The sequence below is a fragment of the Scyliorhinus torazame genome, chromosome 10 (assembly GCF_047496885.1).
Source record: "Scyliorhinus torazame isolate Kashiwa2021f chromosome 10, sScyTor2.1, whole genome shotgun sequence".
Classification (NCBI taxonomy): domain Eukaryota; kingdom Metazoa; phylum Chordata; class Chondrichthyes; order Carcharhiniformes; family Scyliorhinidae; genus Scyliorhinus; species Scyliorhinus torazame.
In genome coordinates this window covers 28,039,116-28,052,921 of record NC_092716.1, presented here as the reverse complement: position 1 = coordinate 28,052,921, position 13,806 = coordinate 28,039,116, and the positions used below count along the sequence as shown (strand labels likewise).

Sequence of the window (13,806 nt, the reverse complement as noted above, 5' to 3'; positions counted from 1 at the left end):
TCGATCAGGGAACCACTCCAGTATTGGAGAAATCGAACCAAGCGATTGGGACAAAGTCCAATCACTTGGGACCAGATACAGGGTCCGCCCCGAAAGGCGGGAAGCCCCTGGGGACTATAAGAGTTAAGCCCTAAGTTCAACTCGCTCTCTTCACCTCTTCGTCCTGCCCGGGTCACCCAGCAACACGAACCAACATTGACCGTGACCGGTGCAGTGACCGCCGAATGAAGTAAGTCTTAATTCAACGCTCGCTACGAGATAGGCGCTCCTAGCTACCAATCCGTACCAACTTCGAATCCCGCAAACTCAGAACCCGAACGAAAGGCCATTTGTTCCCCTGACCTGGTGGGCCAGTCCGAAGTTAAGTATAGGCCTGTTAGTTGTAGAAGTAACTTAGACGTAGAATCTGTGCATGAGTAGCAATTACTGTGTATAATAAATGTGCTTTGATTTGAATCTTACTAATCGGTGTATTGGGTTATTGATCATTACTCGGACTTGAACCTCATGGCGGTATCATAAAGATACCTGGCGACTCGAGAGCAAAGGTAATAAAACAGAGCAATTGAACCTACGGAAAGTAGCAACAGTCGCCCCATGTGGCAAAGTACGGTGGGAAGAAGCGAGAATGAAAGATATCTTCCATAGAATCCATAGACTCTCTACAGTGCAGAAGGAGGCTATTCGGCACATCGAGTCAGTCTGACCCTCCAAAAGAGCACTCTGCCTCGTCTCACTCCCCCACCCTACCTCCGTGCACATTGATCACGGCCAATCCACCTAACCTGCACATTTTTGGACTGTGGGAGGAAACCGGTGTACCCGGAGGAAACCCACACACACACGGGGAGAACATGCAAAAATCCAAACAGTCACCCAAGGCTGGAATCGAACCCGGGTCCCTGGCACTGTAAGGCAGCAGTGCCAACCACTGTGTCACCATGCTACCCCACTCCCGCTTCATTGATTGAGAGAATATTACAGTCTGGCTGATTGATCGTGGTGTTATTAACATCATATTAATCTGTATTAATACAGATAGAGAATAGATGAAATACAGACAACGCCCATCATTATCCTCAACACAAAATTCAGGCCACCTCTATCGAATTGGAATTGCAGGATACTTTCATTGTTCTTAAGGCTTGGCTGAACATATTGCAAAGCACAGTTGCTGATGGCGAAACCCATGATTTGGAAATAAATTTAAATCACAGTTATAAAATCTCAGGTATGTTTTAACAAAGCTTCATCACATAATCTGTTAGTTCTAATGGTGTTTTCTCACAACATTTCTCCATAATAATCTACGGTGTTAATCTGAATTTTTGGAGAAAAATAACTGATGGGCATTGTACCTCTCTTACCTGGGACAATGGGTGGCCGGCTTGCTGAATGGACACAGTTGGGCCACCGTAGCATAACAGTCAACTGTCCGGCCTGATGAAACAAAATCAAACAATTACATTCAGGGCAATGACATCGCTAAAAGTGAAGGTTGTACGCAATAAACTGAAACTTCTTGAACTGTTATGAAAATTTGAAGAAATAAACTTACTCGTCACTTTGGATATACTAAACCCATTTGCTGACTTGAACTTGCTGTAAATAAATATAATACGAATTAAACTGCAGGTCAGTGATGCATTTTGAATGACAGTCAACGTCACTAATGTCACGATTTCTACCCCTCAATTAGTCAGATATCTTGTACCATAATGGAAAACAACCAAAAATAAAACTCTGTGGAATCCAATCTTGACTACCCACGCCTGCATTTCTGTTTTTTTGCCTTCTTTGCTGGTGAATTGCTGATGCCAAGAAAATCACAGTTGGCTAATGTCAAGTAGATTAATTGTACACATATGGATGCTACCTTCATATCTCTCACATTGAGGGAAAGTGTGTTTGTGTGCGGGTGTGCATGAGTGAATAAGTGAGATAAAAGGGGATTGGGCGGCACGGAGCATGGTTAGCACTGTTGCTTCACAGCACCAGGGTCCCAGGTTTGATTCCCGGCTTGGGTCACTGTCTGTGCGGAGTCTGCACGTTCTCCCCGTGTCTGCGTGGGTTTCCTCCGGATGCTCCGGTTTCCTCCCACAATTCCCGAAAGACGTGCTGCGAGGTAATTAGGACAATCTGAATTCTCCCTCGATGTACCCCAAACAGGCGCCTGAATGTGGCGACTCGAGGCTTTTCACAGTAACTTCATTGCAGTGTTAATGTAAGCCTACTTGTGACAATAAAGCTTATTATTATTATTGCAAACTGGTTACAAAAGGGTCACTAAAAAGCAGTTACTGGCATCATTGACGTATTGATATATACCAGCTTTATTAGCCTTTATAAGCAGTGATTAATAAACTCAGTGGCCACATGCTTAGACATGCTCTACATAATTACTTGAAATTTCCATAGCGATGTCCAGCAGGAGATCAGCACAATCCCCCAAAAGATAAGTGAAAGTGGCTGACAACAACCATTTATCCAACTTTTTGAGAGCTTTAGCCAATCTCCTGATAACTTTATGGCAAAAGATGGCGAATTCCTCCATTTAGTGCCATGTTGTACCATAGTTTTTGCTCATAACTCATATTGATTGGAATTAGATCAAGATGCATGCATTTTTATCGTTCCAGTCTAGACTGCAAACAGTGACTTCCAATAAATTAATACATATTGAAAGGCAATTGCATAAAAATGACGACAGGTCGTTCAGTGCAACCATTCTTTGTTGGAGTTTATCCTCCACAGAAGCAGTAATCCTAGTCCATTTTATTTTAGAATTTTAATTTTAGTCTGTATTTGTGAAGGTTTCGGGAAAATTAAAAAAACCCTGTTAGCCCTGGTTAATTTATGCATAACTATTAAGAATTAATTGCCGCCTCAAAACTAAGCCAGTAAATAGGGAAAGCATTTGGCTTGAATACTTTAACCCATACATCGGAAGCTCTCACCTCAGAGACCGAACACCATTTCGAGACGATTTGACGAAAAATGGGATTTTTCCTTTTCGAGTGATATCCACAAGCCCGCCTTCTTCGTTACTGATGATTCCTTGGTGCACTGCAGCCCGGCAAATACTGGATTGCTATAAATAGACAAAAGAAATGTATTGTCCATCTGCTGCACTACCAGACAAAATACAAGAAAATGATTGGCCCCTGCAAATCCATGATGGTTCCAACAAACTCCACAGGGAGCCCGATGGAATGCCACAAGCTCAGCCAGGACTCCCCGATTCCAGAATGGTCTATTCAGAACGCAGCCACTGCCTGTCCTTAAATGGTCAACATGGGAGATGGGAACACAAAACAGTAAGTGCTCCCACACCATGACCTTCCAATGGGAGCCTGCATTATGTCTGACTCCCATAGAGGTGGGATCTACATGGAGTTCCAGGCCTGAGTTAGGGAACAACTCAAAATATATTTTCAAGTAATCTTCTTACAAGTCTGGCACAGGATCGGGGTGGAAGCCACGATTGTTTTTGTTTGCTGGGAACTCCAGGGGAGTGAAGATTGGCACATCCCCCACCCCCACCCCCGGGGACAATAGCTCAGATGCACCTTATTTTCCCCCCTCATCAAAGGCCTACATCTCCTGGCCCTATCTATCATCCTTGGCGAGGTAAGCAGGCAGGGGTAGCCATACCCCAGAGCCTGTTGTTAAGGTGATGGCAAGCTGAGAGGAATTTGAGTCCTTACCATTTCATAATAGAGCGTTCCAATTACTTTAGCCTTTGATGATTTGCAATTTCTTGGGCACTTATACCTAATTAACAACAAGAACTCTGTTAGGCAATATTTCTGTGTTTACTGCATAACACCTGAATATCAACAGGTCACAGAGCATTTAAAGATAAATGTTAACAACCAAATGGATTAAAAAAAACATTTTAAATATTTATTTATATTAAGTGCTCTCACTGCCCATTTAAAAGTAGTTTTTTTCTGGCCTGCACCGATGCATTAAATCTTCTAATGATGAACTATTAGCAGAACATCAAATGTCAAGCTTTGGCATTCAGCTGTGCAGTAACCGTTAATGGCAACATCAACTGCTCGATAGGCAATTTTCTTGGTATCAGTGTAACAAAATTGTCACATCATTGTGGGGAAACGGCAGATTTGTTGCACACATGTTACGCAGCCATATATACACTTGAAAGATGCTGAAATAGAAAGTGCTGGAAAAACCCAGGAGGTCCGGCAGCATCTGCGGAGAGGGAAACGTTTCGAGTCCGCACGACTCCTCTTCCGAGCTCTGAGGCTCTTCAGAGCTCAGCCGGCAGACCTGCTGAGTTTTTCAAGCACTTTCTGTTTTTATTTCAGATTTCCAGCATCTGCAGCATTTTGCTTTCATGGAAGGTTCTGATGTGTTCCATCCATTTCCAAGTTATCTGTGTGTGCATCTTCCATTAAAACAACTTTGTTTTCCTCATATCACAAGTGTTAATATAGCTTCCAGCTGTGTGTTTCATATCAAGAAGGGTTTTTTCCTATTATTATAGAAGAACGTCATGCATCTTGGCAGACTTGATATTATTAATTATAAAATTGTGTCTTGTAGTCACGTGACTCCTGCGGCAATGGTCCCTCAAAGGGCAATTCTCTTTCTATCAGGGTCTCCATGTAAATCCTATACAATATTATCATATCCTATTGTATTCTTACTATATTCTACTACTATATCCTATTGTATTCTTACTATATTCTACTACTATATCCTATTGTATTAATACTATATCCTATTTTATTATTACTCTATTCTATTACTACAACCTATTACATTATTACTATATCGTATTACCAGAGCCTATTACTTTATCCTATTGTATTATTACCATATTCTATTACTATATCCTATTACAATATTACTATATCCCATTGTATTATTATATTCTATGGCTACATTATTACGCTATCCTATTACTAAATCTTATTGCATTATTACTATAACCATATCCTATTGCATTATTACTTTATTCGATTACTAAATCCTATTGTATTAGTACTATACCCTATTACTATACCCAATTGTATTGTTACCATATCCTATTTTATCTTACTCTATTCTATTAATATATCCTATTACATTATTACTATATCATTATCCTATTATATTATTATTATATCCTATTACAATATTGCTTTCTATTACTTTATTGTATTACAATATTAACATATGCTATTACTATACCAATTACAATATTACTATATCCTATTACTACACCCAATTGTATTGTTACTATATTATTATATCCTATTACTATATTGTATTACAACATTACTCTATTCTATTACTATATCCTATTACAATATTACTATATCCTATTGCAATATTACTCTGTCCGATTATCAAGCTGCTGCAAAAGTTACGAAACATATTGGATGAACCATAGCCTGTACACTACCGAGATGCAACATGGGTTACTCAATTACAAGTATTTACTGTCTAGTTGATTATTTTTCCCAGGCTTCCATTCTTTATGTGAAGCTCTTCTGCTCCTGTCCTGGTACAGTTCAGACTTGCTGAATTTAGATTTCTAACATTTTATGTTTTACCTGAGTTCCAGTCAAGTACTGTATCCTTGTTATTTATAGTTATCATGCCATACACTGGAAATACAAGAATAGACATAAATAATACAGATGTAGGAATCAACAACAATACCTGTTGCACGGTGTCCCTTTGCACTGATCTCTCATTTTAGTGGCACACTTGATGACTTGAGCTGAAAAGTAGGAATACAGTCACGTTTTATACAAACAATTCAAAAGCAGAGCAGTTTAAGTCAATCAGAAAAGGAAACAGTGCGCATGTGAACGTTGAGATGCAATGGCGGATCGATGTAAAATCTTAGTAAAACCATAGTTGTTGCACTGTGTTTTGGACTCAATGCTACAGGAAAGATATTGAGGCAATTGAGAGAGTACAACACCATATTCACTAGAATGTTGCCTGGTGTGAGAAAACACAAATAGAAAGAAAGATTAGAACAATTGTGGCAGTTTTCATCAGAAGAGATTACGGGTGATTTTATAAAGGCTTTTGAAGTTATGAAAGGATGAGAAAGGGGATTTGAAAAAACAATGGGTGAGGTTTTCCATCTGTTCATGTTGGTATGACCTGCTGGCCCCGCCATCAACACACCCCTGCCGCAGCTTTCCTGGTGGTGGTGGGTGGATTTAATGGGAAATCCCATTGACAGTAGCAGGACCAGAAGATCCCACCAATGGCCAACGGTGGGTTGCTGCCCATCGCTGAGAAACACACCACAGGGATACCAGAGAATCTTGCCCCATAACTTCAATTGCAAGCTGTAGATTAGGGGGGCATGAATACAAGGTGAAATCGCAGAATGGATATAGCACAGAAGACTATTCAACCCATCTATCTGCTCTGTCTGGTTGGGGCTGGTTTAGCACAGGGCTAAATCGCTGGCATTTAAAGCAGACCAAGGCAGGCCAGCAGCACGGTTCAATTCCCGTACCAGCCTCCCCAAACAGACGCCGGAATGTGGCGACTAGGGGCTTTTCACAGTAACTTCATTTGAAGCCTACTTGTGACAATAAGCGATTTTCATTTCATTCATTTCAATGGAGCACTTCACCCAGTGACAATCCCCAGCCTTTTCCCCAGAACCCTGCCCATTCCTCCTTTTCAGATTATAATACATTTAATTGGGAGATAGCCAACTTCGATGGGATGAGAATGCAACTGAGTTGAGTGAGTTGGCAGAAAAGACAGTGGCTGGACAATGGAATACCTTCAAAGAAAAAGTACTCAGGCATCGTCGAGGTATATTCCCTTGAAGGAGAAAGGTAGGACAAATAAATTCAGAGCGAACCTGGATGATGAGAGAAGAAATGATGATGAAAAGGAAGAGGTGCACGTACGCCAGATGTCAGGTAGAAAATACAATGGAGAATCAGGCTGAATATAGAAGGACCAGATGTGAAGTGGAAAACTAATAAGAAAAGTTAGGAGAGAACATGAAAATAGCTCAAATACCTCACATAAAAGTAATCTCAAGGTCGCCTATCAGCATATAAATAATAAAAAGATGGTAAAAGAAATACTAGGGCCAATTAGGGTTAACAAAGGGGACTTGCACATGGGGGCAGGAGAAATAATGGTGGTATTAAATGAGTATTTTTCATTTTGTCTTTACAAAGGAAGAAGATGCTACCCAGGCCAAGATTAAGTTCAATGCAAAGAACTGCGAGGTGATTCATTTTGGTCGGAAGAATGTGCAGTGAAAGTTTAAAATAAAAGGAGAAACTCTAAAGGGAGTGTAGGAAGGGAGGGACCTCAGGGTAAATGTACATTAATCATTGAAGATGGCAGGACAGGTTGAGAGAGCAGTTAATGAAGCATGTAGGCTTTATTAACAGGGGCATTGATTACAAGAGTAAGGAAGTCATATTGAACATGCAAAAGATGCCAGTTAGGCCTCATCTGGAGCACTGCATCCAGTCCCGGGCATCATACTTGAGGAAGAATGTGAAAGCATTGGCAAGAATACAAAGGAGGTTCACAGGAATGATTCCATGGGTAGCAACTGCTGCCACGAGGATAGATTGGAGAGGGTTGGGACTGTTTTCGTTGGAAAGCTGAGAAGAGACTTGATAGAGGTATTCAAGATGCTGGGGAGTATGAACAGGTAAATAGTGAGAAACTGTTCCTGTTTGAAAGCATCAAGACGTATAGGGCAGAGATTCAAAATAATTGGCAAAAGGACTAAAAATGGTGTGAGGAAACATTTTTCACCCATGGGTGATTAGAGCCTGGAATGAGAGGGTGGTAGAAGCAGGTTTGATCGAAGTATTCAAAGGGAATTGGATTGTTATCTTAAAAGAAAGAATGTGCAAGGTTATGGATAAGGCAGGAGAGTGGGACTAGATACAATGCTCTTTCAGAGAGCCTGTGCAGACTCGATGGGTCAAATGGCCTTCTGCACTGTTAAGATTTTGTGAATCCAGTTTAAAAGCATTGATTGAATTTGCCTCCACCACATTCTCGGACAGTGCAGTCCAGATCCTAACCACTCACTGCGTGGAAACATTTCTCCTCCTGTCGCTGTTGCTTCTTTTCCCAATGACCTTAAATTAATGTCCTCCGAGAGTTCTCAATCTTTCACCCAATGGGAAGTGTTTCTTCCTGTCTTACTCTGTTCAGACCCCTCATGATTTGGAACACCTCTATCAAATCTCCTTCCAACTCCTCTTCTCCATGGAGAGCAGCCCATGTTTCTCCAATCCATCCACGTAACAGAACTGAAATGCAAGAGATATGGGACAGAGAGCGAGAGAAAATGCTTCTCCCTGTATGATAATGAGGCTGTGGAATTGAGTACCAGAGTTAGTAATGGAAGCAGGGTCCATGTCAACATTTAAGAATAAATTAAATAAGTGATTGATTGGGAATAAACAGATATGTGAACATGGTGAACCCATGAGTTTGGGACTACTGCTCATGCCAAGATCAATCATGCTGATAAGATCGTGGCCGGGGGATCCTCTTTACCCACCGGCAGCGTGGGTTTCCTGGAGGCGTGGGGTGGTTTCAATGGGAAATTGCATTGACAAGCGGTGGGAAGACAGAATCCCGCCACCAGCAGATGGCGCACTGCAGAGAAACATGTGGCTGGGGGCGGTGGGGGGACCAGAGAATCCAACCCCATTAGATTTATTTTAGGGATACCTTAGAATAAAATCAGTTGTACAAGCCGGCTCGGAGAAACAAAACCTGTCTTTCTATGAATGCTGTCTTATTGATTCGGTAGATGTGACAATAGTCGGTTCATAGAGACAATTAAGGCAATTTTAACCTGCACTGCCTAGGTGACAATCAGTCGGAGCAAACTGCCCACCCATTGTAGCATCCAATAGCATGAAATCAACAGAGCAAAAATCGAGCAGTTTTACCCGTGGACAGACAATGTAAAGGCAATGAGTTTGTTTATACTATTTCCAATGTATTACTGTCCAGCTTACATTGATAAACGGTGCAGTAGACACACAAGTATCAACCAAATCATTAGGGCGCTCGCTGACTGCTGAACCTTGCAACTTGTATAGTTGTTGGCTGAGGTGCCAACTTGTGGAGAAGACTGGAGGATATAATTATGGTGCATTTTGTGCACAGTCAGAAGAGTAGGCAATTTGTAACAAAAAGCCTCTCCGAGCATTCCATCTGTTTGGGCTGTCGGCAGTAGGAGCGTGAAGGGAACGCTGTCTTTCATTACATTAACCGAATTGTATGTTTTGTTTCGTGCAACTAATTGAACCTTGCCCAGATGATCAGATTTGACCAAAATAAGCATTTCATTCCACAGCATTCTTTTTCACAAGGCTTCTTTTGATCTCCCAAACAAATCCACAGTGTGGATTCTGAAGTGTATTTTTACTGTATGATATAATGTATTAATGCACACAAAAATCCACAAATCACGTTTTACGTAGTAAATAAAATGTATTTAGATTGAAAATATTTTTAAGAACAGTTGTTTGGTTCTGAAGAAACAGGCTAGAAAATATAATGAAATAAACGGATGCAACAACTATTGGACAGATGCTAACCCACATGTTAACCTTAAAGAAGCTATGTCTATTTTAATTGTGGGAAAATATGAAAAGCCTAGTCAAGTACCGCCGATGTTAGGTCTTGTTCTGCGCTCTGTGGATAGTTTCAGATGGGTTCACTTGCAATAGTGTGTACATAGAACATAGCACATAGAAAATACAGCACATGTTGTGCCGAACCTTTGTCCTAGATTAATCATAGATTATCATTGAATTTACAGTGCAGAAGGAGGCCATTCGGCCCTTTGAGTCTGCACCGGCTCTTGGAAAGAGCACCCTACCCAAACTCAACACCTCCACCCAACACCAAGGGCGATTTTGGACACTAAGGGCAATTTATAATGGCCAATCCACCTAACCTGCACATCTTTGGACTGTGGGAGGAAACCGGAGCACCCGGAGGAAACCCACGCAGACACGGGGAGGATGTGTAGACTCCGCACACACAGTGATCCAAGCCGGAATCGAACCTGGGACCCTGGAGCTGTGAAGCAATTGTGCTATCCATAATGCTACCGTGCTGCCAGAGAGTGGTGGGTCTGTGGAATTCATTGCCACAGAGGGCGGTGGAGGCCGGGACGTTGAGTGTCTTTAAGACAGAAGTTGATAAATTCTTGATTTCTCAAGGAATTAAGGGCTATGGAGAGAGAGCGGGTAAATGGAGTTGAAATCAGCCATGATTGAATGGTGGAGTGGACTCGATGGGCCGAATGGCCTTACTTCCACTCCTATGTCTTATGGTCTTATGGCCTGTAATTCCCAGGGTTATCCCTAGTCCCTATTTTGAACAGGGGCACGCCATTCGCCACTCTCCAATCCCCTGGTACCACCCCTGTTGACAGTGAGGACGAAAAGATCATTGCCAATGGCTCTGCAATTTCATCTCTTGCTTCCCATAGAATCCTTGGCTATCTCCCGTCAGGTCCGGGGGACTTGTCTATCCTCAAGTTTTTCAAAATGCCCAACACATCTTCCTTCCTAACAAGTATTTCCTCGAGCTTACCAATCTGTTTCACACTGTCCTCTCCAACAATATCGCCCCTCTCATTTGTAAATACAGAAGAAAAGTACTCGTTCAAGACCTCTCCTATCTCTTCAGACTCAATACACAATCTCCCGCTACTGTCCTTGATCGGACCTACCCTCGCTCTAGTCATTCTCATATTTCTCACAGATGTGTAAAAGGCATTGGGGTTTTCCTTGATCCTACCCGCCAAAGATTGTTCATGCCCTCTCTTAGCTCTCCTAATCCCTTTCTTCAGTTCCCTCCTGGCTATCTTGTATCCCTCCAATGCCCTGTCTGAACCTTGTTTCCTCAGCCTTACAGAAGTCTCCTTTTTCCTCTTAACAAGACATTCAACCTCTCTTGTCAACCATGGTTCCCTCACTCGACCATCTCTTCCCTGCCTGACAGGGACATACATAGCAAGGACACGTAGTACCTGTTCCTTGAACAAGTTCCACATTTCACTTGTGTCCTTCCCTGACAGCCTATGTTCCCAACTTATGCACTTCAATTCTTATCTGACAACATCGTATTTACCCTTCCCCCAATTGTAAACCTTGCCCTGTTGCACGCACCTATCCCTCTCCATTACTAAAGTGAAAGTCACAGAATTGTGGTCTCCAAAATGCTCCCCCACTAACAAATCTATCACTTGCCCTGGTTCATTACCAAGTACTAAATCCAATATTGCCCCTCCTCTGGTCGGACAATCTGCATACTGTGTTAGAAAAGCTTCCTGGACACACTGCACAAACAAGCTATTTGATCTAAAGAGTTTCCAGTCAATATTTGGGAAGTTAAAGTCACCCATGACTACTACCCTGTGACTTCTGCACCTTTCCAAAATCTGTTTCCCAATCTGTTCCTCCACATCTCTGCTACTATTGGGGGGCCTAGAGAAAACTCCTAACAAGGTGACTGCTCCTTTCCTATTTCTGACTTCAACCCATACTACCTCAGTAGGGTGATACTCCTCGAACTGCCTTTCTGCAGCTGTTATACTATCTCTAATTAACAATGCCACCCCCCCCCACCTCTTTTACCACCCTCCCTAATCTTATTGAAACATCTATAACCAGGGACCTCCAACAACCATTTCTGCCCCTCTTCTATCCTGGTTTCCGTGATGGCCACCACATCGTAGTCCCAAGTACTGATCCATGCCTTAAGTTCACCCACCTTATTCCTGATGCTTCTTGCGTTGAAGCATACACACTTCAACCCATCTCCGTGCCTGCAAGTACTCTCCTTTGTCAGTGTTCCCTTCCCCACTGCCTCATTACACGCTTTGGCGTCTTGAATATCGGCTACCTTAGTTGCTGGACGACAAATCCGGTTCCCATTCCCCTGCCAAATTAGTTTAAACCCTCCCGAAGAGTACTAGAAAACCTCCCTCACAGAATATTGGTGCCCCTCTGGTTCAGATGCAACCCGTCCTGCTTGTACAGGTCCCACCTTCCCCAGAATGCGCACCAATTATCCAAATACCTGAAGCCCTCCCTCCTACACCATTCCTGCAGCCACATGTCCAGCTGCTCTCTCCCTATTCCTAGCCTCGCTATCATGTGGCACCGGCAACAAACCAGAGAGGACAACTCTGTCTGTCCTGGCTTTTAACTTCCAGCCTAACTCCCTAAACTTGTTTATTACCTCAACACCCCTTTTCCTACCTATGTCGTTGGTACCAATGCGCACCATGACTTCTGGCTGCTCCCCCTCCCCCTTAAGGATCCTGAAGACACGATCCGAGACATCCCTGGCCCTGGCACCCGGGAGGCAACATACCTTCCGGGAGTCTCGTTCGCGACAACAGAATCTCCTATCTACTCCCCTAACCATTGAATCTCCTACAACTATTGCTTTTCTATTCTCCCCCCTTCCCTTCTGAGCCCCAGAGCCAGACTCAGTGCCAGAGACCTGGCAGCTGGGGCCTTCCTCAGGTAGGTCATCCCCCCCAACAGCATCCAAAACGGTATACTTGTTTTGAAGGGGAACGGCCACGAGGGATCCCTGCACTGTCTGCCTGTTTGTTTTTTTCCCCCTGACTGTAACCCAGCTATTCTTGTCCTGTACCTTGGGTGTGGTTACCTCCCTGTAACTCTTCTCAATCACCCCCTCTGCCTCCCGGATGATCCGAAGTTCATCCAGCTTCAGCTCCAGTTCCCTAACACGGTCTTTGAGGAACTGAAGTTGGGTGCACTTCCCGCAGGTATAGTCAGCGAGGACACCGGTGGTATCCCTCACCACCCACATCCTACAGGAGGAGCATGCAACTGGCCTAGCCTCCATCCCCTCTTACCTGACAGAATATAGCTGCCCTGTGGACTAACTAGATCTCCGCCCTCTGACTCTGCTCCCAGTCAGCTACACTTTCTGTAAACTCCTGGCTCTCTTCTCACTCTTTGCGGAAATGTCAGAAACAAAATGAAAGGAGCACCTTACTCCCTCCTCACCTAACTCCCTCGGTCGCCAAACTCTCATTATAGCACTCAAATGCACCAAATTCAGCACTCCCTCAGTCACCAAACTCTCACTATAACACCTCAAATGCACCAAATTCAGCACTCCCTCAGTCACCAAACTCTCACTATAGCACTCAAATGCACCAAATTCAGCACTCCCTCAGTCACCAAACTCTCACTATAGCACTCAAATGCACCAAATTCAGCACTCAGTGCAAACAAAGTCTGCACTGTAGGGGATCACTTTTATACTGTGAATCTAGCCTCTGAAAACTGGCCTAATCCAATTAACTAATTAACAAGCTCCAGCTGCAAGTGCCTACAAGGGGAAGCTTGTTTAAAGCTGATTGAAAATTCACCTTCTTCTAAACCAAACAGCAACTTTTAAGTTAATTAACTAAATAAAAGAAAGACTAAACTTTAGATAAAAATGAAGCCTTATACTCCCTCGGTCACCAAACTCTTACTATAGCACTCAAATGCACCGAATTCAGCACTCAGTGCCCAACATGCTGGGTGGTTGTAGTCAGGGAAGGGGAGGTAAATATTCGGTTGAAGAGCCCAGGTCAGGCACAGTCTTAGTCTGAGCAGTCGGGGGACTCATCAAACCATCACATTTAAAGCCAAGTGCCTAATTTTCAACATGAGTGACGCGACATTCAATTCACTCAAAGACACGAGTAGAAGTAAACCGTGGTTTTAATCAGCTTAGAACAGTGCCTGCCTGCGACTGGTACAATACTGTGAA

At 43.0% G+C, this 13,806-nt stretch overlaps 1 protein-coding gene across 1 annotated transcript in view; it reads right to left on the bottom strand.

Annotated features, from left to right (window-relative positions):
* LOC140430428 (cysteine-rich secretory protein LCCL domain-containing 2-like) overlaps positions 1 to 13,806 on the bottom strand; it is a 69,277-nt gene that overhangs the window by 20,763 nt on the left and 34,708 nt on the right. The window contains exons 8-12 of the mRNA XM_072517899.1: positions 5,677 to 5,737; positions 3,708 to 3,774; positions 2,958 to 3,091; positions 1,559 to 1,602; positions 1,368 to 1,440 (exon numbers count right to left, since the gene is read on the bottom strand). Of these exons, the coding sequence (XP_072374000.1) occupies positions 1,368 to 1,440; positions 1,559 to 1,602; positions 2,958 to 3,091; positions 3,708 to 3,774; positions 5,677 to 5,737 (379 nt within the window). The remainder of the gene's footprint in view (positions 1 to 1,367; positions 1,441 to 1,558; positions 1,603 to 2,957; positions 3,092 to 3,707; positions 3,775 to 5,676; positions 5,738 to 13,806) is intronic.